The sequence below is a fragment of the Mytilus trossulus genome, chromosome 9 (assembly GCF_036588685.1).
Source record: "Mytilus trossulus isolate FHL-02 chromosome 9, PNRI_Mtr1.1.1.hap1, whole genome shotgun sequence".
Lineage (NCBI taxonomy): Eukaryota > Metazoa > Mollusca > Bivalvia > Mytilida > Mytilidae > Mytilus > Mytilus trossulus.
The window spans coordinates 64,048,198-64,075,733 of NC_086381.1; the positions used below are offsets into that span (position 1 = coordinate 64,048,198).

Genomic DNA, 27,536 nt, shown 5'->3' on the forward strand with positions numbered 1-27,536 from the left:
TTGTTGAAGGCCGTACGGTGACCTATAGTTGTTAATGTCTGTGTCATTTTGGTCTCTGGTGGACAGTTGTCTCATTGGAAATCATACCACATCTTCTTTTTTTATATTCTCGCAATTTGAAACACGCTGTTACAAATCTTTTGTTTCAAACATTCAAATTATTTCGGGATGAAAGAACCTTTTTGTTTTGATAAGAAATTCTTCGAACGTGCATAAAAGTGTCCACCCATTAAAACCTCGACAATTTTTGTTGTTATTGGAACATTGGCAATGAGAGAACAATTTTATCGGAAGAGGTTTTGAAACAATATTCATTTTTGTTATTGTTGCCGGGGTTAGTCTATTATCAGGTGAAATTAATCAGAAATTAAATAAAAACTATGCCAAAAAGTAAAACAACAAAAATATCCAAGGAACATATTCATATGGTGTAATTTCTTTACATAATTTGGGGTTCATTAGTATGTTATCTTTGTCATTAAAAAAGAAGACTTGGTATGATACCCAGTACGACAATTCTCCACAAGAGACCAAATGACAAAAAAGATTTAGTATGATTCCCAGTGAGAAAATTTTCCACAAGAGACCAAACGACACCGAAAAAAAGACTTGGTATGATTTCCAATGAGAAAACTCTCCACAAGAGATCAAAGGACACAGACAAATTAACTATAGGTCTCCGTATGACCTTTGACAATTCGCAAAATCTATACGATATCAAAGTTCCAAAAATGAGATAACTAACTGCCTAATTTATGTACAAAAAGGTGAACGAAAACAAATCTGCAACACAGCAACAATCGACTTCGGACAGGAACATGTAACATATAGCGTAAAGTTGTTTTAAAATGGAATACACAGTGTTCAATTATTTATAAAATAAGTGTTACTTGAGAAAATCGTATCTCCGAAATAAAGACGTTAATTTTTATTTTTCAAATTGCGTTTATAATTTACATATGTTATCATGTTTATGCAAAAAGCCATATGTTTTAATTTTGAAGGAAAACATAAAAACTGATAAGAGTTCCAAAAAGCATATGCTGAATAAATATCCTAAACAGTTATATCTTGTAAGGTGGTGGTGATTGATTATTGACCCCTTGACCTGGAGCAGCAGCTGTAAACTGAGGTGTAGAAACCGGATATTGTTGCATCATCATTCCTGCAGGATAAACACCAGTATGCGCGGCAGATACGTTCTGTCCGGTTACAGTCTGAATAATTTGGGTATTTGGCATTCCAAGTACATTTGTTTGCGGTCCGGCAGTGATGTACACGAATGTTCTCTGTAAACAGATCAAAAAAAGCAGACATTAGTTTAACTATAGTATAAACAATTTCCATTGTGTTGACAAATATAAAACACTTTTTTATACTATAAAAAGCAACTAATTGTGTTTAGCATTTCTTTTGGATAATCAGCTGATACAGTATTGGTCACTTGAAAACTGACTTTTCACTGAGGGAGGAAAATAAAACAATATTGAATTGTTCTACTAAATGTTTATTAACAAATTATCGTAATTATCGCAATGTACATATAGCACATTTAAAAAAAATGCAGGCTGGAAATCTATTCAAAGCAAGGATAATATTGAAAATGACAATGGGCAATGTGTTAAAGAGAAAACAACACGACCAAAGAGTTCAAAGAAACAGTCAAAGGTCAACAATGAACCAGTAACACAGCGGGAAAATCCCGCCCAGAGATGATCCTACATGAGGTGTTACTCTAAACAGGGAAATTTTCGCTGCAGTTTTATTTTCGGGGTGAGAGTTGAAATGCAAAAGTTAAACGACCGCGAATATTTTCAAATAATTCAAAAAACAAACTTATAGAGAACACCACCGGGACATCGTCAATTCTAAACGGCGTGAATGTAGATTTTGACGGAAAATCGCGAAATAAAGACGACTCAAATATTTCCCGATTTACAGTATTGGAATAAAGTACTTACTTACCTCTGATGAACCAAATGATGAGCAGCAACAGCAGAAGGACGATGCAACTATGGCTATGACCAATTCAACAAAACCCAACAGTGCAATGATAGACGACAACACTTTAGCAACACTTTCATATTCTGCTCGCTATATAAATACATAATTAGTTATTTTATAGAAAATTGAATTATTATACAGAATAATAACACTCAAAATAGCCATTTGATACGAATATAATCGCTGTGATATCTAATTGTATGTTTATTAAACGTCGATTGGTTTCTATGGAATACAGAATTAGTTATTTATAAATATTAAAATAAAATAATAAAATTTATATATGGATTCGTCAACTACAGCATAACATACGTTTGTGTCCTCTTCTACATTTAGTATACAATTTAACATACATAAAAAATGTTTTCCTGCAATTGTTAGTAGCTTAAATATGACGTATAGTTTGGATGTAATTACGATATTGTAATATTCATATGTTTACATCTTTCGAAATTGATGGTTATTCGTCTACGGCTATTAAGAGTTGAACAACATGCTAAGAGACATGATTACAATTAATGACAGTTTTTTACTTCTTGATAAAGTTTTGGCTATTTGGTATGTTTGGTTGTTACTGTCTCATTTGCATCTTCTTTAATTGAATTATCAAAATTCGTGTTTTATTAATTTTCAAATTTTCTCAAGATACCTACATCTAATAAAGACAATTTTCAAAAAAGATGAATAGAATGATACTTACAGAAATTGCTCCGACAACTCCCAAACTAAATACTGTTGGTACAAACAAGGATGCACTGACAATACAACAAACCATGAACGCAATTTTCTGTAGTTAAAAAAATGTATATCTGTATATATCAGTGTTGTTGGATAGATCGTCAAAGAAAACAGAAGCAAGTAAGCAGACAAACACACACATTTCTATTTAACTTTGTTGGAGTGCAGACCGTTGTCAATCTATGCAAATGGTATATGAAAAAACGTTATATTTAAATAATATTTGTAGCGCTAGAAATTTTTCAAGACTTTTAGCATTTGAGAAATGTCCGAATGTTTGTGAATAAGTTAAGATTAACATACAGAGGGAGATTGGACAAAAAATACACGCACATCAAACAAAAACGGATTAAACAGTTGCAAGTCAAATCCAATTAAAATAAAGGTTACGGTTTGATTTCTGAAATTTGTATTATCTATCCCCTTATTTTCTTGATTTGAATTATGTCATAGATCAGATTTTTCGTTCCGTGTATATTCACTGGTTTGTATATATCAAAAGATGTGTATGATTTCTCATGAGACAACTTTCCATAAGAGATCTTATGACACAGAAAATAAACAACTATAGGTCAATGTACGGACCTCAACAATGAACAAAGCATATACCGCATAGTCAGTTATAAAAGACCCCAAACAGCAAATGTTTATTAATTTAAACGAGAAAAAACTAATGGCCTATTTTTATGTTTTTATATTTGTTTAAACTAAGTTCAGCCATTTCAACTATATTTTGCAGTGTTTCTTTTTCTGTTTTGATGATACACTAATGATTTAGGTATAGGTGAAGGTTTGGTACTCATTAAAACAGTAAACCCGTTGCTTTTGTTTGCATCTGTTCTAAGTCAGGTAGCTAATGCTTAGTGGTTGTCATTTGTTGATGTTGTTCATAAATGTTTCTCTTTTCTTGTTTTTTTTATATAGATCGTTGGTTTTGGCCGTTTGAGTGTTTTTTACGCTAGCAATTTTAGGGGCCCTTTACATATTGCTGTTCGATTTGAGCTAATGCTCCGTGATGAAGACCATACTTTAACATATATGGTTTACCTTTACAAATTATGACTTGGATGGTGAGTTGTCTCATATGCACTCATACCCAAACTTCTCAAATCTATATAGTTTGTCCTAATGTTTCCAGATATAATTTGGATCGAGTATAACAAAGACCGAACAACAGTAACCAAAAAAAAAACTGTTTCGGAAAAGTAAGCAAATGCTGTCTCGTATGTGACACCAACCATAATTTCTATAACAACAAATTATTATTATTTACAATATTTATATAGCGCATTCATTATATAATTAAAATTACTCAAAGCACTTCAAATTTTATTTAGATAATGAATGCGCTATATAAATATTGTAAATAATAACCCTGTACAGAACATTCTAAGGAATTCAAAAGAAGATAAAAATACCAAAAGAGACATTTTAACTCATAAGTCAAAAACAAACACTGCATAGAACATGGCTAAAAATAAACAAATACTTAAAGACAAGCAACAGTAAATACAAAATAACACCAACAACTAAAGACTGAGCAACACGAACCCTATCAACACTGAGGATGATATCAGATAGGAAGGAGGTAAGCAGATGTTACACCCATCGTCCAATGTCATGTTTACTGTGACAAAAAACCCAACTAAATATTAATTATTCTATGCTATGCTTATACATTGTAAAGCATACTATATGGAACGAGTGTTGCTCTTTCCTGTCATTGTTGGAGGAACTCTTTATGATTTTGAAAAAGTTTACAAAATATGTTGATTTGAGTACTTATCTATTTTTTCTGCTCTATGGTCGAGTTGTTGACTCTTTGACACATTCCCTATTTTCATTCTTAATTTTATTATAACTCTCTTTGTCTAGCTTATTGCATTAATGCATATACCGATGTATATTCGATCTTATTGTTGGCTTAGTTATCCTTACCTTAACGGTAGTTTTAGTGCTTCCCTGATTGTGCATTGTTAGGGATTTAAAGACAAATTTGATTTAATTTGAATTAAGTTATGTTTGATTGTTTATTGTAAATGAACACTAGTGCTTACCAAACATTTCCAGCGACTTTGACGCCTCGGGGTCATGCAAAATGGAAAAGTTCCTGTCAGTATAAACTATAAAAGATATAGATAAAGCTGATCACCGAATGACAATATAAGTGCGTGTTATTTTTTTATTACCAGGAAAATATAATTGGAATCACTATCAAAAATTATTCAATCTATCAAATGCAACATACTGTAAGTTTTAAAAATTCTGATAAATATATGACTGAGGGGGGAAATTGCAAGGAAAATCAATCGTTACTAATTATTATTTTGTGTTTTGCCGGTAACAAAAATGTAATATTAATCCTCAAAACGTCTTTGAACATGACTGACACGTCGGTTTGCACATTCTCAAGATCATGCTCACAAAGATGATATTCCAATGTTCTAGTGGCACGCAAATATCGATTTTTTTCAGTCAGTTCTTACAAGATACCGCCGTAAAATCATTGTTTTCTTAAATGTTAAAGTATCAAGCCCTAGCACAATACAAAACCCTTTAGCCTTAACATCATTTTGCATTTTCATTTTAATAATCAGTATTTCGAATGATTTGTTTTTTTTAAAGTTGTGTGTGTGTTTTTCGTGTGTGAAGGGAGAACTTTCAATAGGTTTTATAGTGTCCACTTTTGTGTTTTGGTTTAATTTCTTTATTGATAAAATGTAGTAATTTTTTTTAATCTTGATATAATATTTTTTTTTTAAATAATTTAACATCTCACCCATCCTGAAAAGATGACACAAATTATATCGTAAGCAAGGAGTGGTGATGAACACGGATAGTAATCACCATCATAATTGTAATTAGAATTATCATTGTAATCACAACTTTTACTCAGATTTACACTGTCAGTGATTACTCCAGCTAAACTCAGAATTCCACATAGTACACCAATCACAATCTGTATCCCGCCAAACACCCTCAGCGACTTCACTCGATATTCGTTGGAGGCTTCGTTATCTGTATTCTGTATATTCATGCTCACTTGTTGATTTTTGTTTCTTCTAATAAAATAGTTTTTTTCACATGTACATGTACCTGTTAAATGAGAAATAGAATAGGAAACTATAAAAGGTAGGTTACTAATTGGACGACAGAGATGAAGGAAAAAGAATATGAACTGCTATTGATTATTAAATTATGTTTGATAAATATGTATGTTGTTTTTTTCTAATCAATTATCAAGGATGGTTTGTTGCTGAAAATGAAAATAACTTATCAATCAGTGTTGTTCAAGCACTCACATTTTTTTTTACTTTCGTCATGATCTGTGTTCCTGATGATTGTAAATCAAGAAATTTGCGTCACACAGAAATTTTATTTATTGTTTTTCCTGTATATGCACTAGAAATAAAATGTTTAAAACATCTGGATACTGAGTTTCTTTTGTGTTTTATTACGAAATATATTGTACGTTAGACATTGCGACTTTATAGCTACTAGTTAGGTCAATTGTCCCTTCATTTCATGTGAGCTATTGATACCACTTGGTCCTTGTTAACTTGGTTTCAAATTCTCTCTAAACCAATTGCAATCTAGCCCACAATGTATCTCACATAACGTATGTATGTTTCTACACTGCAACATACCAACATGGTCACAATGGCTCTAAAATGCCGATAGCTGTTAATCATCTTATAAAATAACCACTTAAATAGACATACAACTTTAACAAAACAAAAATGCTCAAAATGTCAATATCTATGAAAAATGTTGACAAGATAAGTTATTAAATTGACGAATTCTATAGTTTCTTGTATTGTTTTGAAAATTTGTGTAATTGGTTTTCATGAACCAGTGTATAACCAAAAACCAATCATCGTACAAAACACTGATATCTTTTAGAATAAGGTTGACTTCTAGTCAAATAATTCAGATTTCCCAGAAGAAAAAAAACGGAAACAATTAACAAATCCAGACATGTAAGTGAATAATGGATCAAAGCATCAACAAATTTCAAAGAAGAACTCAAAGCAATTTTCTCAATATTTATGAATTTGATCTTACATAGCAACAGAAAAAAAATCAACAATAGTGATTGCAACATGTTCCTCCCTAGTTGCGTGTGAAATTTGAAAAAAAATCCGAACCGCATTACCTACATGTCTGCATTGCAGTCCACATTTTGAAGAGTGGAGGCAATATGGTTTTAATGGTACACAAATTATTATAATCAAACCAGCAATGACCTCGCAATATTTTTGTGGTTCTTTAAAACGTAGTTTTGTATAGAATACATGTCCCTATACACTGTGTCTAAACAAAACCGGACAAAATTTGATCGGACTCGATGGTATCTAACATCCGGCACAATGACGGAACATCAGTAGAGAGAAGAAAGATAGATTTATCCATATTTTTTTTTTTTTTTTTTAATGATATCGAAGAATATATATACATATACAACTATTTTCTTCTGTGATTTGCAATATTTTCTACAACCGTCCTATATTAACGAAGAAATAAGTAAAAATTGCATGTCAAAATGACGAATTGAGTGAACCTTGCCTCGAAATTGTTTAATTTCTCGTTAAATTGTTCACATTGTAGGGAAAGAAAGGTACGGGAAGATAGATACTGACACGGAGATTGCAAAACTTGTCATTATGAGCATCTCAATACTTGTATTTCTGTGTATGGAACGAAAGAAATGGGTCATGTCAAATTAAAATACACCGGTTTCGTCATTGTTGTTTACTAACAATCACCCGGTTTCGTCTATATATATCACCCGGTTTTTTGTATTTTTTTAAAACCAACAATTTATGAAAAGCAACATTAACACGGATCTGTACAGTGTCTTTCTACAGAATTTAAATATACATTTATTATAAAGTTAACTTGGCGTGTTTACATTTATTTACAGAGGTACAGTGTAATTATAGTCTACACATTTTCCTAATGAAAGACGTATCCGTTATTTCACTGATCTTAAAACTAATTTGAAATGGAATATAAATCCTCAGTGGCAAACGCTGATATATTATTATTTTTTTTAACATTAACACTATGATATTTTTTTATATAGGTTTTGGGATGCATCGCAATATGTGACCCCCCTTTTTTTACAAAAAAAATCCTAAATAACGCGTAATCAACAAAATTTAAAACATCACCAAAAAGTATGCAGAAGTTAAGATTAATATTACTAAGAGGTGTGTAAAGTTTGATCCAATAATGATAAATCGTTTTGAGATATGGCGCGACATGTTAAAAAAACCACATTCCTGTTTTACTTACAAAGTTCTGTAACTCAAAACGATTTCATTTGATTTTCACTAAAAGTTTTACAGGTCGTTTCACCATTTCAAGAAAAAACTTTGTTAGGTTTCATGAAAACTAGATAAGCTGTTCTAAAGTTATAGTGCGACATGTTTACGCTGGACGAATAGATAGACGGACGGCCGGACAGAATGACTGATAGATGGTGGAACGGACAGATGGAAGGAAGGACAGACGGACGGACGGATGTATGCAATAATACGTCCTGTCAAAATTTTGACGGGCGTGTTAAAACGCAATGAAATGAAAACAAAAACTCTTAATTAAAGGTCAAAAGTTTTATTAGGATATCGGCCAAGTCGATTTATTTGTATATCTTCTTGACTTCCTAAGTCGTTTTTGCTATATGACTTTTATAGATATGTTTGAAAATAATAGATAGAAATAGATAAAAAGAACTTCAAATTCGTCATTTAAGGGCAATGCAATAACTCCTTTAGGAACTATTGTGAGAATTTTATACTAAATTGACAAATGGTAGAGCTCAAGATTTTGAAGATAATCATCTGACCCTTTCGAATTGTCTATGTCTACGGCTGTTTTTAAATAATTGACATCATGCACTTGCATGCCCCCCTTTGTTTATTTCTGAGCCATAAAGGCCATCTTGGTTGACAAGCGGGGTCACAGTAAACTTTTTAAAACTAGATACCCTAATTATTATTAAAAAGACATATGATTTTAAATTAGGTTTGTTAAATGCAGCCTAGTAATTTCAGATGTGAACATTTATGTAAAAAATTGTATTGAAAGATAATGAACAACGGTCGACCGGTGCCAAGTGATGAAAAAAAAAACTTTTCCTGTTTGGTCAAGTGAGCTAAAAACAATAAAGAATTCCAAACAAAATTACACCGTTCTTGAATTTAAAAACAAATGTGTAACAACAGAAAATTTCAAATTTCACGAACCGGATCGTACATAGCAAACAACTTCACTGGCGGTTTTTTTTCAATAAAAAAAATAAGACATATTATTTAGACTTAAGTGTACGCACTGACATGTCACAAATGCTTAAATGGTCGCAATTCAATGTATGGTGAAGATCTCTGGCCGAAGGAAAAATAATATAGAAATTAGGTCAAGGGCAATGGACATATGGCAAATAGGAAAAAAAATCGTTAATCTGTGTTCCATACTTGTAGATGTTACAGTCAAACCTTCTAACTTTTGACATATGCAGCTTTATACAAATGCATGTAGTTCAAAACGCTATGAAATCGAATCACTAAGTGTCGTTTGTTTAAAAATATCAATGAGAATGTTCATAATAAATATAATCAGACTCACATAATCCGATTTCGCGGGTGTCCCTGTTTTCTTATTTCTTACAATATTTTAATTCGGTATACGCTTTATAATATAAGTGGCGAATCTAGAAGACGTATAGATTGCATTTGACCAAACCGGGTTATGCATTGTGAAATCTATGACCAAACCGGGTGGTAAATATTGACGAAACCGGCCAGTGTCATTTTGACATGACCCATTTCTTTCGTTCCATACACAGATATACAAAATTGGTTGTTCATAAAAACAAGTTTTGCAATCTCCGTGTCAGTATCTATCTTCTCGTACCTTTATTTCCGTACAATGTGAACAATTTAACGATAAATTACACAATTTCGAGGCAAGGTTCACTAAATTCGTTATTTTGACGTGCTTTTTTACTTATTTCTCCGTTAATATATAACGGTTGTAGAAAATATTGCATATCACAATAGAAAATAGTTGTATATGTATATATCTTTTTCGATATCATAAAAAATAAAAAAAAATAAGGAGAAACCTAGTTGCCTTCTGTCTATTAATGTTCCCGTCATTGTGCCGGATGTTAGATACCATCGAGTCCGAACAAATTTTGCCGGTGTGGTTTAGACACAGTGCTATAGTAACGAAACATTCTGGGTAAGGAATGCAATGATAATGATGACGAAAAACATGATTATACGTAAATGTGTGTGTTGATCTTGAAGGACGTTTGTATGCTCGTTTATATGGACAAAAATCTTAATATTCAAAATTATATGAAAACACTTAAATTAAGAGTTATAGCACATATTTTTTTTATAAAGAACGAAAATACCACATTTGAACAAAAGGGATAATCGAATAGGAATATCGGAACACGACGAAAATAAAAAAAAACATCAGTCAATCTTTGAACAACTTAAAAATTAAATTCTTTTAACTTAATTTAAAATTACAAAAAAAATAAAAATGAATAACAGGTGTCTTCTATCCCGTCTGCAATTGTATTGAAAATATACAAATGATATAATATGAATTTTGAATCATTGTTGAAATTGAAACTACATAGTAATAATTGTAAGACAGAAGTAGCACATACATTGGCTTTATGTTTTCATGGATAACGAATTTCAAAGATGAAACAAATGATACTTAATAACTGCAACTTCTACCCCTTCGTGGTTAATGTAGAGTGCTTAGTTTTTGGCGATATGAAAATTCAGATTTAAATAAAGGCAACAGTAGTATACCGCGCTGTTCAAAACTAATAAATCCATGGACAAAACACAAAATCGGGGTAACTAACATGTTAAACGTCATCTTCTATTAGAATATAGATAATATTTGTTAACAAATGTGTGGATGTACTGTGTATAACATTATCAATATTGATTTTGAGTACACAGAAAGAGATAAAAGTTAAAGCACATTCTTCTATATCTTATAAACAACCATAACTGATGAACCGACATCAGATACATTATCAAAGCTATTTGATACAAGAAAGCTTTTTTCACTTTAAAATTCAGATAATCCTCACTTATCATTAAAAAAATGAATAAAACGACAAAAAAAAAAAAAAAAAACTTTATTAAAACATAGAATACAAACAAAACGATTAATGGATATATCAGTATTTTTATTACTTTTTTAACATGTATAGTGATATACTTGTACATGTACTCTATGTTAATACGAGAATAAAAACCGCTAAGTTAATAATTTTCGAACAGCTAATTCGTAAAGTTCATTTTAAATCAGTCTTAAAAACATGTTACAGACATTTTTCTGTAGTTCAGTTCATAGGTATACTTCGCGCAAGAAATAAAGAATATCTATAACACGTAGTCCGATTGTAGAAGACTAATCTAAATTTTTCATTAAAAATATGAAACAACTCTTACCTGTAGATTACCTGTAGAAACAATGTTTCCCCTTTATTGTGATAAATACTGACGCTAAATTTATGATATCAAATCTTTTATCTCAGTGATGTAATTTGGGGTTTTACAGTGCAATATCTCGGAACACCCTACCGAGCGTACTGGTTTTGATAACACAATATTGATATAGTTATTATTAATATGTACATTTTGATTAATTTAATTCGTCCAGGAATAATCAAAATTATATTTTCAAATGTCAATTGAAAACGGTGGATACAAAAGTGTTATTGCACGTTTTTTTAGACTTTATAAACTCCGATATTCTCTGTGTCGTCATCTTAGGAATTTCGTGATTTTTTCAATGTTTTCTCATTATGGATTTATGCCTTCATGCAAATTTTAAAAAGAACTCAAATTGCAGATGCTTTATGTGTTTTCTCTACAAAAGGTAATGTAAAAACCTCTTAAAATCAGAAATGATTGTAATGAAATATTATAATATTCATCGCGAGAAAGTTTTGATTCGTTTTGAAATATGTCGAAATAATCGAAATACAATAAAAAAAAAAAAAAAACAATGCATACAATATCTCCACTTTATAATCTTCAGAAATATTTTTCAAACAATAGCAATAATCGTTTAAATGCTGTAACACAATTTATCGCAAATGGAAAGTAAAATCACAAAAATTGTGAACTCTGAGGAAAATTCAAAACGGAAAGTCACTAATCAAATGGCAAAATCAAAAGCTCAAACACATCAAAAGAATGGATAACAACTGCCATATTCCAGACTTGGTACAGGCATATATAACAATATGGAAAAAATTAATGCCTATGCAGAATAATGTATTATTGGTCCGTGACACCGGCAGGAACATCAATTTTACCTTTTGTAAACGTAGCTCTTTTAAGAAATGTAATAAATTCCTGAAAACGAGGTTAAGAAGAATTATAATCGTATACACTATTTGTTAAAATATACCTAATGTTATATATTTACATCAAATCTGAGGTAAAAATATTATTTCAAAATGTTCAAACAGATGAAAATACGCTGTGTCTTTCTTTTTTGAAAGGTACTGTGGTAATCTAACGTCATGTAAGTAGATTAAAATATTTTAAAAAAAACAGATTATCCTTGATATTACTTACATGAAAGAGGGCTAACTATTTGATTTATCAATTTATCTTAAGAGTGATAATTATTTATAATGGGATGCTTTTCTCATTTGCTTTTTCCCCCGACAAATAAGACTGTTAAATTTGGTGCCCCTTAGTTGCTTTCCTTGACCACTGATAGTTGATGTTACGGGTGATTAATAATAAAATATGTTTAAAATTTAAAAAAAAAGTAATGGTAACACACATCACTGATTTGATTAATCTATAAATATTACCCAAAAATAAACAAGCAGCATAACGGTATTCACTTTTTTTTAAATAGTCCTGAAGCCATGCTCTATACATCACATGTAAGCTACATTTATGATATGAAACAAATCGATAATACGCGGTCTCTGCATCATATAATGTCTGGGTAAAGTGAGTCCATGCAGTACATTAAAACATTTAAAAATTCAAACATTTTTACCTAAATATTACGAACTGAACATGTAAAAATTTTCGATTTGTACAGACATAGTATTATTTAATAAAATTTTGCTAATAATTTTTTTATCATTCATTCGAAGTCATTTGAATATGTGATTATTATATGATAGGATTCGGTAGATCCGGTGGTGGAGGTGGCATAGGTGCTACCACTGCTACTGGAAGTTTGTCTTCAACAACTTTTTCCCGATTCCAATTGCTGCTACATGTATCTGAAATTAAAATATACTTTTTATTATCTGTTATTAGCTTTGAACTATATGTCAGTACCTACGAATACTCTCAGAATTATAATTAGTGTCTTTTGGTTACTGCGAAGTACAAGTACCCGTTAACGTCCAATATGTGTCTTATTTGATGTATTTCTATTTGTATCCTTCTGATAAATCAAGCCTTTTTCAACGGTTTTTTATAGATTGTTCTTATGTTGTACAGTTACACCATTGGGTCAGGATTTTGGGATGCTTCAACCCTTCAAACTTGTTTAACCCCGCCATATTTTATATCTGCCTGTCCCAAGTCAGGAGTCTATAACTGAATGGTTGTTGTTTGTGACACATTATCATATTTGGTTTTTCAGTTTGTTTTTTTCGTTTTGTCCAGATTGTTTTGTTTCGTGCACGACTGTCCCAGGTTATTGGAGGATATGGATTAAAATAACTTGTTAAACCTTGAAAAATTCTACATGTGTTAATCAAAAGTCAAAGGAGCTTGTAGTTTAGTGCATGTCGTTTTCAACTGTGTTACATGCTTTTTTTCTATCTTCATTTTGTACATTAATAAGGCCGTCAGTTCATCATCCATATTCACAGTACAAAAGAATTGTAAAGATACAAAAATAGTGTATGTCTCCTACCATTGCAATGTAATGATCAGTTTCATTATTATCTGTGACCTGTGCATTACAATCCCCAAAATAAGATGTTACTTTTTTTGAAACCATTGAGAAGCCAACTTAGATTAATAAAAAAAAAAAACAATCAAAAGCTAAAGAAAAAAGAGGCTTCCATAAACAGACAAAACTAAACGCTTTCAATATGCTTTTGACTTGGCAACGGCATTTTCCGACAAAATTTTGGTCTTAACACTGGTCAGAAGAAAATCCAATCTTCAAACTTGTTTGTAAATTCGTAAATTATCATATCTATTTCATTCTAATTTATCATATTTTACCTCTTGAATGATTTCGAAATTCCTTGATCCCTACGCAAGTTTCTTTTTGTGACAATTCTGGCAATATCGAGTCTTCTACATGAATTAAATCAGATACGTCTGAATAAAACATAAATATAGAAATTGATGGAAATGGATCAAATCTAACTCTTTAATACATCAGCTAGTATGTACATGTATACAGTTAAAAGTGTAAGTCAATTTCAATGATCAATGATTTCATATAATGTCACACTTAAGTTCGTGGTTAGACTTGGTAGTATTTTGAAAATTAAAATAGCAAAACAGAAATTCCGTAATCAAAGGACGAAAGCAAAAGCTCAAACACACTAAATAAATGGACAACAACTGTCATATTTTTTACTTGGTACAGACGTTTTCATAAGTTGAAAACGTTGGATTAAACTTGGTTTTATAGATAGCTAAACCTCTTACGTATTTGCCAGTCGCATATTAAAAGCTCATAATATTGATAAACGATTTTGGAATAAAACAACATGCACAGTAGGTAAAAATGTCAAAGATGGGGGTACAGTAGTCAACATTATGTTATTATCCTAGTTCGTTACTATACAAATACAAATTTGTAAACAAAAATTTGCTATGGCACCATTTACATGTTTTATACAACTACATAGTGTGCTTCCATACTCATAGCAGCTAACAGTTTTTAGCTTTGTTAACCATGTCAGTATTTTGTACCTTGCACAAATGTTAATCTTCATATTCGAGTACAACTAGTACTGACAGTTTTATCTTCATTTATCGAAATAACCAAACAATCAAAACTGGCTAGATAAAATTGAGAATGAAAATGGGGAATGTGTCAAAGAGACAACAACTCGACCAAATACAAAAACAACAACAGAAGGTCACCAACAGGTCTTCAATGTAGCGAGAAATTCCCGCACCCGGAGGCGTCCTTCAGCTGGCCCCTAAACAAATATATACTAGTCCAGTGATAATGAACGCCATAATAATTTCCAAATTGTACACAAGAAACTAAAATTAAAATAGAGGCTCCTGACTTGGGACAGGTGCAAAAATGCGGCGGGGTTAAACATTTTTGTGAGATTTCAACCCTCCCCCTATACCTCCAACCAATGTAAAAAAGTATATAGATATCAAGATCGAGAAAAGGGCAGTGGTCATTGTTAGTTTTAGCTTTATTTAAAGTAAGTTCAACAGGTTATATTTCATTAATATACATACTGAAGTCGTCATTATTGAGTGCCAAATTATCATCCAAATATCTAAAAGTATTATTAAATTTGTTTATCAGATTTTGTTTCGATGGGTCTTTGCTTATTTTTGTCATAAATTTTAACTCATAACAATACAAAAACAGGTCCACAATAAGTGGTGCACAGTTAATCCCCATTGGAATTACGATAACCTGCCGATATACGGAATCCCCAAAGCGAACAAAAAAATGTTATCTAGTAAAAATTCAAGGGCATATATAGTATCAAAGCAAGTCCAATTAACATAGTTTTTTTGTTTATTGCTACTAATAATGACCAAAAAGAGTTTGAACATATTTATTCACATTCTGATTTTTTGAATGCCCATTCAATTAGGTGTGTGAATTTTTTCTTAATGAGAATGTGAGGTTCATATATGAACCTGTTTTATACTTATTATTTAAACTGAGGCGTTATGGAATGTGAAAGAAGGATAACGAAGTTGTTTTGTAGGATAAACACATATATTTTGCTGGAGGCTTCTTATGTACGTCGAATTGTATTAAGGTGGTACCTAACACTACAGGGAGATAACTCTGTAAATTCAGCTAAACGTTTTAATTACATTGTGTTGTTAAGGTAATATTAAGCTTCTCAATGATCAAAATAAGTGTTTGTCAAACTACTATATAACCAGTGTATTTTTTCTGACAAAACGGTTGGTTCAAATTTTTTCAAATTTTTATATTTTTGTCAAATGGTCAAAGTAAACACTTTGTCAAAATTTCAAAAAAATTAAACGAGCCAAATTAATTTTAGTGAAAGTGTTGGGTACCACCTTAAGTTAGATTTTATTGATAAGTCTCAATGATGTTTCTCTCTAATCTCCTAATTCGATATAATCATATTTTTGACACTAAAAGTACTATTCAAATTGTTAGACTCCACTTATAATTTTGTATTGTTGGTGAAGTCAATATTTTTGAAACAACTTATTGATTCCGTTTAATGTATGATTCAATTAATGATTTGTTTTATAGCATGTTTTCTCATTTGAATTTATATATAGCGAAATAAAATAGTCTTTCTTTTAGAAAAAAAAACCAACAAAAATCTTATCTCAAGTTATTCAAATCAACAAACACTTTTCCTATACGTAGAAGACATGATCAATTTTGTTTGACCATGGAACGAAACAAAAGAAGTAATTTAACTTGATTAGGCTTCAAACATCTTTTGAGTATGAGATCGTCGATGGATGTAGCTCATGAACGCTTATTTACTTTATAAACAAAGGATCAAACGGAACGAACGGTTGCATAATACAATATTTAAAATAATAGCAAAATATTGCATTTCTTATTTATATTAATAAAGTACAGTAAATAGGTGATGATGGAAAAAAAAACTTTTGGAATATCGCGCGTCCGTATGATAGAAATTTTGGTTTGAATAATAAAAATAGAAATAGGTTATCATAGAAACTTGCATTTTAGCCTCAACAATAATGATGATTGAAAAATCAATCATATATAACACAGAATTTCACAGTACGCCTTCAGTCTTAAACAAAATGTATGATTCATAATATGCTTTGGTAGTGATAATAGTTGAATTTGGCATAGTTTTTTTATTCAGTAAAATCGAGGAAACAGTGACAACAGTACACTTCATCTTTAAAAAGGGCCTTATATTGTTTTGGTATTATTGTTATATATAGTGTTAACGTTATCTTTTACACCGTTTATTCATACTTAAAATTCATGATTTTTTTGCCACTGCAAGTATCATATTGATCTGAAGATTGTGGTCTTTTTCATATATATCTATGATGCTTTATTTAACTAATTGCAATTCAATTATATTTACAACAATGTATGAACAAAATGAGGACAAACAAACATAATATGTTAAATGTCAAATAGGGGTTCAGCAATCAACGTTGTGATATATCCTTGATACTTAATTTTTAGCAATTTTAGTTCTTAAACTTGACAGAAATGAACCGAATTACCAAACGACTTGATTTTCTGTAAGGTCAGTTTTAAATTGAGATAGCTTCAAAATTTCGGTACTGGCATGACAATACGGATTGTTTGTGTTATTAAAATTTGCTGTAACAAAATATTAGAAATTGTTTTAAATTAAGGAATGTATCTCCCTCATGCAAAGCTCTGATTCCTTTTCCGGATTTGGCTTTACTTTTTGGACCTTTTGGATTATAGCTCTACATCTTTTATATAAGCTTTGGATTTCAAATATTTTGGCCACGAGCATCACTGAAGAGACATGTATTGTCGAAATGCGCATCTGGTGCAAGAAAATTGGTACCGTTAATTTTATTACTACCACTGGGTCGATGCCTCTGCTGGTGGACTATTAGTCCCCGAGGGTATCACCAGCCCAGTAGCCAGTACTTCGGTACTGGCATGACAATACGGATTGTTTGTGTTATTTAAATTTGCTGTAACAAAATATTAGAAATTGTTTTAAATTAAGGAATGTATCTCCCTCATGCAAAGCTCTGATTCCTTTTCCGGATTTGGCTTTACTTTTTGGACCTTTTGGATTATAGCTCTACATCTTTTATATAAGCTTTGGATTTCAAATATTTTGGCCACGAGCATCACTGAAGAGACATGTATTGTCGAAATGCGCATCTGGTGCAAGAAAATTGGTACCGTTAATTTTATCAAGACAATTCGAGTTAATTTGAAAAAGTTCAAAACAAATTTAGAGGTGACTATTTTAGTTAAATCCCAACTTAACATTCTAGATTTGCCTAATTAATCAAACCATTAAATTTGACAACAGCAACCTAATCTACCAAACAACCTAACATTATGTAAGATCAATATATAATTGAGATAGCTGAGTAGTTTTAGAAAAAAACCAAATTGATTTGGAAAAGTTATACATGTGGAGCCGGAGCACCTGAGATCACCCCTAGTTTTGGTGGGGTTCGTGTTGTTTATTCTTTGGTTTTCTATGTTGTTTCATGTGTACTATTGTTTGTCTGTTTGTCTTTTTCATTTTTAGCCATGGCGTTGTCAGTTTTAGATTTATGACTTTGACTGTCCCTTTGGTATCTTCCGTCCCTCTTTTATAAAATAAATAAAGGTGACTATTTGAATTTAGTCTTAACTGTAAATTATAGCTATTTTACCATTTAGATTTTATACGTAAATTTGACAGGAATAAACAAAACTACCATATAACCCAGTATTGTGTAAGGTCAATATATAGTTGGGATAGCTGTACAACCTGGTTTTGTGTAAGATCAATATATAATTGGGATAGCTGTAAAGTATTATGACAATCCAAGTTGCTTTGAAAAAATATAGAAATAATTTCCTACTAAATCAGAACTGAAAATTCAAGATTTTTTTTTACCTATCAATTATATTCTTAAATTTGACAGCCATGAATTAAAATACCAACTAAACTAGAATGTACTAAGATGAGTACATAATTGAGTTAGGTGGGCTGATTTTGACCAGCCGATACTACATTTTAAGCTCAAGACTGGTTGAGACTGAGTCGGGACTGGACGGGCAGTTTTCGAGCCAATATCTAGACTATGTACCTCTAATATCAAGTACTCAATCAGAGACCTAAGTCGATAAGAGTTAAATATAGTTAAGTACTGTCGTGATTATGTCGAGTCTTATCAAGTAAAATATGATCTTTTTAGACTCTGTACAATTTGTAGTAGTAGTGTAATGTAGTAGAAGGATTACATATCATGATTAGAAGACAACAACAATAATGCCATGTCTATAATTATATATGTGTTTCATTATGTAATAGATTATGGTATTACCACTGTAGTGTAATGTTTGATTGAACATGCATGTATATTGAACAAAAACCATACTCGCCTCAGGTCAAAATTGTATGGTAAGTGGTTCCCGTATTACAATAAAAAAAAACATTGTTATAAATATCTCAGACCTATTAAACAAACCTACCTATAAAGAACTGTTGAGACTTTCAAAAATTGGGTTCTTATCCCAACAGCAATAAATTAAACAATTCAAAACCCTATTAGTAATTTTTAGCTCTCATTTGCAATATTTTTGATTTGTTAATTATACACACATATTCGAAGAACATATTTGTCGTTGACATTTTACTTTTGTTGAACTGCTGATGAGCTCATTTGTTGTTTAAACAATCATTGATTTAAAAGGGAATATAACCAACAATGTATTGCAAAATGTATGTCATTTTACTTACGATATGAGTTTCGTTGAATAAACCTCAATTTGTCTAATGTTTCAGTTTCAACGCAGCATTGCTCAGAAGTATCAATACGACATGTTGATGCTCCTTTGGAATAACCCGCCACCAGCATTGTGGATATGATAGGCATATACCTGCACATCAAATTATGGACCTATAATACACATCGGTGGTATTTTCGGTCTGGACAATTCTAGTGCTACCCTTTGTTTTGAAAGTTTCCGATTTCACATCTTCATCAATTGCATTTATTCCGGTAAACGTACATGTTGTTATAACAAAAAAAAACCTGCACAATCAGGAAAAAATTCATATTAAGTTCATTTGTTTCAGAATTACTGTTACGAAGGTAGACAGACTGTTGTCATCTTAAAAATAAGATTTCCAAAATGATGTTTCTTGTTAAATAGGTGTTCCCAGTAAAGATTGGTTAACATATACAAGTTCATTCTTATATGACATAACATGTGATACCATATAGAACAAATTTATGTATCAGTCAATTGAATTTAAACAAAAATATTCATAAACCAACATGAAATAAACTTATCATAGATACCAGGAATAAAATTTAACATTTACGCCAGACGCGCGTTTCGTCTACAAAAGACTCATCAGTGACGCTTGAATCAAAACTGTTATAAAGGCCAAATAAAGTACAAACTTTAAGTTGAAGAGCATTGAGGACCAAAAATGTCTAAAAGTTTCGCCAAATACAGCTAAGGTAATCTACTCCTGAGGTAGAAAAGCCTAAGTTTTCCAAAAATAATTATAAACATATCAATGAAAACTCAAGTCAACACAGAAGTGCTGACTACAGGGCTGGTGATACCCTCGGGGAAATAAATCTCCACCAGCAGTGGCATCGACCCAGTAGTTTCAAATAAGTTGGATTTTGTCCAAAAAAAAATAAATACTGATTTAAATATCAGAACAACTAAACGGAAGTAAAACAACTTTTTATCCAAATTTGAAGTAGTTTCCATGTGTTTGAAAAAATTTAAGCTCACTTTTGTCGTAGAGATAATGGTATGTCGTTATCAAGAACAATGATTAGGAAGTTGAAAATACAATTTCATCGAAAATTGAGTACTTTTCTTTCATTAAGATAAAGTTATTCCTGCTTTTCTATGTTTACAAAAGTCTTCACTTGATAAATTTGTGCGAAGAAACTACTAAAACACTTTGATAAAACATTATTGTAAAGGTTGTAAGTTGCCATACATCGTGGATGCTACTGCGTCATAATCTGTATTTGTTGATTATTTAAATTCGTGGTTCCCCTGTATCCACGAAATCCACGAAAATCGTATCAAACAAATATTAATGAATCCACATTATTTCACACAAGGTTTCAACTCCCTCAGGCAAAGTTGGCTTTAGATGAATTTGGCTATTATTTTAGGTATTTTTTGACATACAGCTCTTTTCAACGGTTTCGGTACTTATACATCTTTGGATTTCAAATGTTTGGCTTTGAGCGTTCCAAGGTCAATCCAGAAAAGGTCAATCCAGAAAAGCGCTTCGGACGCAAGAAATTAATAACGTGTTGTTTTCAATATTTTTCATCACTGATCTAGTTGCAAGAAAAGGCTGACAATTTGAGCTTTATCTTTAATGACAGGGACTCATATGCTTTTCTCTCTCATTCGAAAATTGTCATTTTATTGTTTGCTCTTGGCCCATATGTGTGTTATTTGCAATACAATTGTTGTATCAACCTCAACATGTGTGTCCAAGACCATCGTTTTGGCCATTTTACAACACACATCAACGTATCGTTCACCTCTTCACCACACAACTATGAGACATACTATCAATTAACAACGACATATATATACATGCTCTTTGGTCGAGATGTTGTCTTTTTGACATATTCCCCATTTCAATTCTCAGTTTTATTATATAAACGATCTGTAATGATGTGACTAAAAAAACTAAAAAATAAATGCATCAAATATTGAGTGTAATGATCATTTGATCTGTCTGCTACAGTTCATGAACAAAATTAATCTTGATTACTCCACAAGGTTAAATACACCAATTCATCGATATAACATCTTTTTCAACATTTCCAATTTAGTGGCATAAAACACAAACGAATCATACAAGACAGACATTTGAATGGTTAATTTAAACTCGGTGTATCAATCTTCTCAAAATTTATGTTTTAATTCATCATAACAAAACCAAGTTACATCGCAGTTTAAGTCGGAAATCCTCTAGGTTACGACGTGTACACAACATTTTGTATTTTTAACACGTAAATAATGTAAATAAATATGATTTAAAGTTATAAATAATGAATCAAAATTTCAAAATCGTGGAAGGATGATGGTGAAAACATTACTAATTCAGTGTCCATTACTGTTCATTATCCTTTTGATTCAAAATGTATTGACGCTTGATTTAGGTGTATGTGTAAATCTCGAAGCCAAGTTAGATCAGAATGCTAAAATCTTACATGAAATTCGTGGGAAGTTGACTACAGGTAACTATATGTTTCATTTATGTTTAAACAATATTTGCATTATATCCGTATTTCTACCAGTAAAAAAACTTTTTATCTATATATCTAAATGTTTTTGTCATTCGAAAAATTTAGATTTTCTTTTTTGTAATGGTATATTTGGGCAAAAGTGCAAAATAATAATAATTGAATATAAAAATACAAAATACTCTATTTTAAATTTTACAGGGAATATCATAATATCCGTTATTGGACCAAAGTCATTGGCATTGGATAGAGTTGAATCAAAGTTGAACGAAACCACTGCTATATTGAATCGTCATAACGGTATTTTACAAGAACTTCTTGAAGCAGTACAGAGAGGTAACTTTTGAATAAGTATTTAGAAACTACGGCCGCATATTAGAGCCTCACTTTTAATTATTATAATTTTATTCAAATTGTCGACTTTAATTTTGGAATTATTTACTTAAATCTAGAAATTGTCAACTTTAATCTTGGAATTATCAACTTTCATCTTTGAATTATCCACATTTATCTCGGAATTATCAACTTAAGTCTTGGAATTTCCAACTGTTTAAAAAAAACTATTCTGTAAAGTTTCAAACAAAATTACTGTTTACTCTGAAATTTGCAAATGTTTGTCTTCAGCGATTACATGATATCTTATGATTCACTTTATTTCCTATTTTAGAATTCAATATGAAAAATATATAATTCAAATTTACAAATATGTTCAAACTTTATAATAACTGTATTATATCTGTCATGAGTCATTACCTGTGAAATGAACGTGCGGAGACTTAAAACATTTAAATCACCAAATGGGGGCAAATGTAATACGCCCTAATTTCTCATGTTGCGAAAGTAATGAAATTGGGGCATTCATAACATATCAACGGAACATAGTGTATAAGTTTTATTGGTTTGTGGCACTAGGTATACGACACGTGACTAATTTTATAGTGGGGCGGTTTTTTTTCAAGAGACTGTCACTTTCTAACCCGCCGCTGTCATGACAAAATTCAAGTTACATTTGTTACAATGAATATATTATGATATATATATGCAATTATATGTTTTCAAAACTGTACATATTCGGGTATATCTCTAGAAACGACTTGTCGTATTTGGGTTGGACACAGGTTTCCACTTTATCTAAACTATTGGTTTGCTTGGGTGAGCCCTGCCGTCGAAATCGTTAGTGATCGAGCTTTTCTATATTCAGTCTATACTCTTGTCAATCGTATTTTGGTTTTGTTAGTAGTAGGTTTATATTAATTTAACAAGTTATACCTAATAGTTTATTCATGATTTTAAAATTTGGTTTATTTATTAATAAAAAAATTTGTTTGTGTAAATTATTAATAAATAACGTTGTTCACTATGCAAGCAATTCTGGGCTATCGCCAATACTATATACATTGCTTGTATTAATGCCTTCATATATTATAATAAATACATTCATGAACCTATTAAGAACATAACAGATTTTAGTGTTGTCGGTTTTATTTTAAACCTTACCATCATCTTTTGAGTAAATTGAAGAATAAGAAAAATGCCAAAAAATAACAAGAAAGAAAACAATCTAATGAAATAATAATAACGATAATAAGCAGGCTGTTGGAAATCTGTTTTTTTTTTCTTTTTCAGATAACAGAACTATTAACCTAAGAGAAGTTGCTCACGGAAAACCAGCCGAACAAAGTTCAGTTCTAGCGGAACTGTCTGCATCAAGAGCTGTTGATGGAAGTGTGAACACTTACATGCACACACTCAAAGAGCAATCCCCTTATTGGATTGTTGATTTAGGAAAAAACTATCAAATAAAGCGGATTGAAATTTTTAACAGAAATGAAGGAGCTAAATCGACAGGTGGGTAACAGTAGCTTCAGTAGATATTTTGTTCTTGTCTAGTGTCATGTTATAAAGAAAACAATCACCATGAATCTATTTTTCTCCAGTTTTTACTCGTTCACTCCTTTTTTTGTTTGTTGCATTTTTCTTTTTTTTCTCTCTTCTGTTCCGTATATTTTAAAAACGGGAAAACATTGTATTTTTTCCTGAACAAATTTCTAAATGTTCGCTCAACGGAATTTGTCTGTACTCGGGTTGCCGTATTTGCTGGGTTTTTTTTGTATTTTGACCAGTCCCCACACACTGTTTCATGTTTGAGCAATGTAATTTTCTTTACAGACTCAGGTTATACAAAAGGGAAAATTTTCTGATTTACAAGTCATATTTACGTTAACTGTAAATTTCTTACTATTTTTGAAATATTTCGTAATGCCGATTTCTGAATAATGAGTCCCAAACAATGACGGATGCATCATAATACTTATATGTTCCCCATAACGACGTTCATAGTCTTGAAAAGTCCCAAAATGAAACGCATTGCAACAACTCAGGGAAGTGCGTTTGGATGTCTAGAATAGCAATAGTAATACACCGGTTCGTTTACCCTATGATACCATTATAATTGGAACTGATTAACTGTTTGTCGCGCTGTTAAACACGTAACAACAAACACATTTCAGTCGAAAGTGTTTGTACTTAATATGTCAACAAGGACGTTAACAGCAAATCGCTAATTGTTTTCGAGGAAATATTGACGAGATTTCCAAAATATCTAACACTGAAACCTATAGAAATATACAATGAAATTGTGCAGATGTTTATAACTTATCTACAAATAAGCCGAATAAACACATAAAAAACTTATTTTGGGACAAGGTACTGCTTATACAGGGAAACAATAATTTGCAAGATTATTTTTTCGGTAATTTTTTTTTTTATATTATTATTTAGGAGAACGTCTGCATGATTTGGACATTATTGTTGGACCATCACACAATAAAATGCATCTATGTGCCCATTACGTTGGACCTGCACAACTCGGAGCTCATCTTATATTTGAATGTGAACCTGACGAAAATGCACGATATGTAAAACTGATGATAAAAGGTACAGAGTACTTGCATGTTGCAGAGATCAAAGTGTATGCAGTTGATGACAGATCTAGTTAGATATGATATTTAAATACAACGAACAGAGAAGCTGCATATTAAAAAACCTGTTTATGCATTTGATTTAAACATTATGAAATAAAAGAATTTCATATCGGCTTTGTATTAGTTATTTAGTTTACTATTCAAGCAAATATTCATTAATTGGATCCTGGATAGGAAACTGGTCTACAATTTCATAGATATAGGAAGATGTGATGTGAGTTCCAATGAGACAACTCCCCATCCAAATAACAATTTAAACAGTAAACCATTATAGGTTAATATACGGCCATCAACACGGAGCATTTGCTCACACCGAACTACAAGCTATAAAGGGCCACACAATTACTATTGTAAAACCATTCAAACGGGAACACCAACGGTCTAATCTATATTAAAAAAAAAACGAGAAACGAGAAACACGTATATATTACATAAACAAACGACAACTACTGTACATTAGGTTCCTGTTTAGTGAGTTTAGGATTTTGTGATGAAATTCGCACAGAAAACGAGTTTATGACGTAAAAAAGAAGCCTTTTTAAAGTAGATATGATTTACCCAACGTGCTTTGATATCATGTAAATATGAACATACGAAATATTTTCTTTCATTTCTTTCTATGTTATGTCATCTCCCCTTGTCAGTTGGTAGTGTATGATTCGATGCTCGGAAATTCCAAAGTGTAAATATCTCCGTCATTGATGATGTTTTCCTTAAAGAACATATACGTTTGCATTTAAAAAAAAGAGGAACAAAATATACATAAGGGACATTCAAACTCATAAATCGAAAATAATCTGATAATACCATGGCTAAAAATGAAAAAGACAAACAGATAAACAAAAGTACACATGACACAACAATGAAAACTACAGAATAAGCAATACAAACCCCACCAAAAACTAGGGGTGATCTCAGGTGCTACGGAAGTGTAAGCAGATCCTCCTTCACATGTGGCACCCGTCGTATAGCTTATGTGATAACAAATCCGGTAAAAAGTCTAATTCAGTAGGTCACATACATGAAAGGGAAGGGGATTGTGTTCGATATCATTTGTGAAACGGTTATTCAATAACGGTCAACCAACTCGTGATGGCGTCCGTAAAATTTACGAAGGTATGATTTCAACTTCACCATTTGAAAATCTTGGTTCAATAGCTTCCTTGTGAGTAGCAACCCCCTTTCAAGAAAATTATGATAGAAAACCAAAGCACGGGAATATCGTATAAATTGGGAGATATATACCCGTATGCAGGTACTGCTGGAATGTTGCTTTTTAGAAAATTCACAATTGGAAGCAGAAATCATCTCTTTTGTCGTAAAGTTTTGTTTTCAACCGACCCTCATTGTCAATTTCTAGATGTAAGTCAAGATATGAAGCCGACGTAACTGTATCTGTAGTATCCTTTATCTCTAGTTCGATGGAATAGATGCGTTCCACATAGTCATCAAACTTTGAATTATTTTAGTGAAATTATTTACTAAGGTATTCCACCCCAGACATAGTTATGGAATTTTTAATGTTTAACACACTAATGAGGTGTAGCAGGAACAACTCTGTTGGAGATTAGGTGTCAAACCACCAATTAAAAGTCCCTATCTGTTCAACCAAATTTTGCAATTTTCATAGCTTTCTAAATTTTTTATCTTAAGTTTAACCTCTTACAAACCAGGTATGTCCTGAATCGTACAGGTATCACCTTTCCTCATGCCAATTTTCGACATACCTTTAAAGCCATATAAGAAAGGAGAGACCTTCCGAATGGATGTACCACTAAAAATAACCCCTGGTTTTCTTGAAATCTTAAATTAGTATACTATGGAGCGCATTAATCCTCAATTTTTAATTTCAACTCATAGACAAGAAAATTTGGGCTCCAAATGGTCTTAATATATTTTTCTTTCACCAAAAGTTTCATTTCTGCAAATGTGTTGGGTAGTTTAAGTAAACGATGACATCAAATGCACTATTTTTTGTCCCGAGTAGGCCTACTTTTACATACGTTCTAAATTTGAAGGAGTAATTGGTGGTCTGACACCAAAGGGGATGCGCACCACAGCTTGTTCTAGTTCGTCAACTTATTAATTGTATTTCTTTTCGTTTTGAGATTTCTTTCTATTCCTGTTGCGGAATACTGAGTAATTTGGTTTTCGTACTTTATATACTTTTTTACGCGCCCTTTTCATTTTATCGAGATTTCACACACCAAACTTGTTCGACAACTCTATTACACTTAGATTGTAATATTTTGCTTTGAATAAATCCTGCCCTTTGTATTTTCTTTGTGTAGATATAAGAATGAACAGTAGTTGCGATGACTATATAGATAATATAATGACGCATAATGTGTAGACTTTAATATTTAATTGCACGGTATATATTTATTTTGAAAAAAAAATATTATATTAAAACTGTTTGATGTGTACCTTCTGTCATATAAGTCTTTGTTGTTTCTGTATATAGAATGAGAAATAATTTATGTTCGGATAATTTATGGCAGAACATAAACTTTTATTAATGCAATAAAAGTGTTCAGAATAGCTGAATTAAAAATTTCAGAAAGGTTTGAAAATCCAGCATGGTCAAACAAAAATTTAATGTTCTTTATCCATAACATAT

At 31.4% G+C, this 27,536-nt stretch overlaps 2 protein-coding genes across 2 annotated transcripts; one reads left to right on the forward strand and one right to left on the reverse strand.

The window, feature by feature from the left end:
• Positions 1-913: 913 nt before the first annotated feature.
• Positions 914-11,697, reverse strand: LOC134684127 (uncharacterized). The gene is made up of 6 exons (XM_063543409.1): positions 11,238-11,697; positions 5,522-5,838; positions 4,800-4,865; positions 2,705-2,791; positions 1,966-2,094; positions 914-1,289 (listed from the first exon to the last, which is right to left on the reverse strand). Exons 2-6 carry the CDS (start codon positions 5,777-5,779, stop codon positions 1,065-1,067), a joined length of 765 nt encoding a protein of 254 aa, XP_063399479.1. The 5' UTR covers positions 5,780-5,838; positions 11,238-11,697; the 3' UTR covers positions 914-1,064.
• A 9,956-nt stretch (positions 11,698-21,653) lies between these two features.
• On the forward strand, positions 21,654-25,030 carry LOC134684128 (uncharacterized). The gene is made up of 4 exons (XM_063543410.1): positions 21,654-21,926; positions 22,134-22,268; positions 23,559-23,780; positions 24,714-25,030. The coding sequence occupies exons 1-4, from the start codon at positions 21,767-21,769 to the stop codon at positions 24,929-24,931; spliced, it is 735 nt and encodes a 244-aa protein (XP_063399480.1). The 5' UTR covers positions 21,654-21,766; the 3' UTR covers positions 24,932-25,030.
• The last annotated feature ends 2,506 nt before the right edge of the window (positions 25,031-27,536 follow it).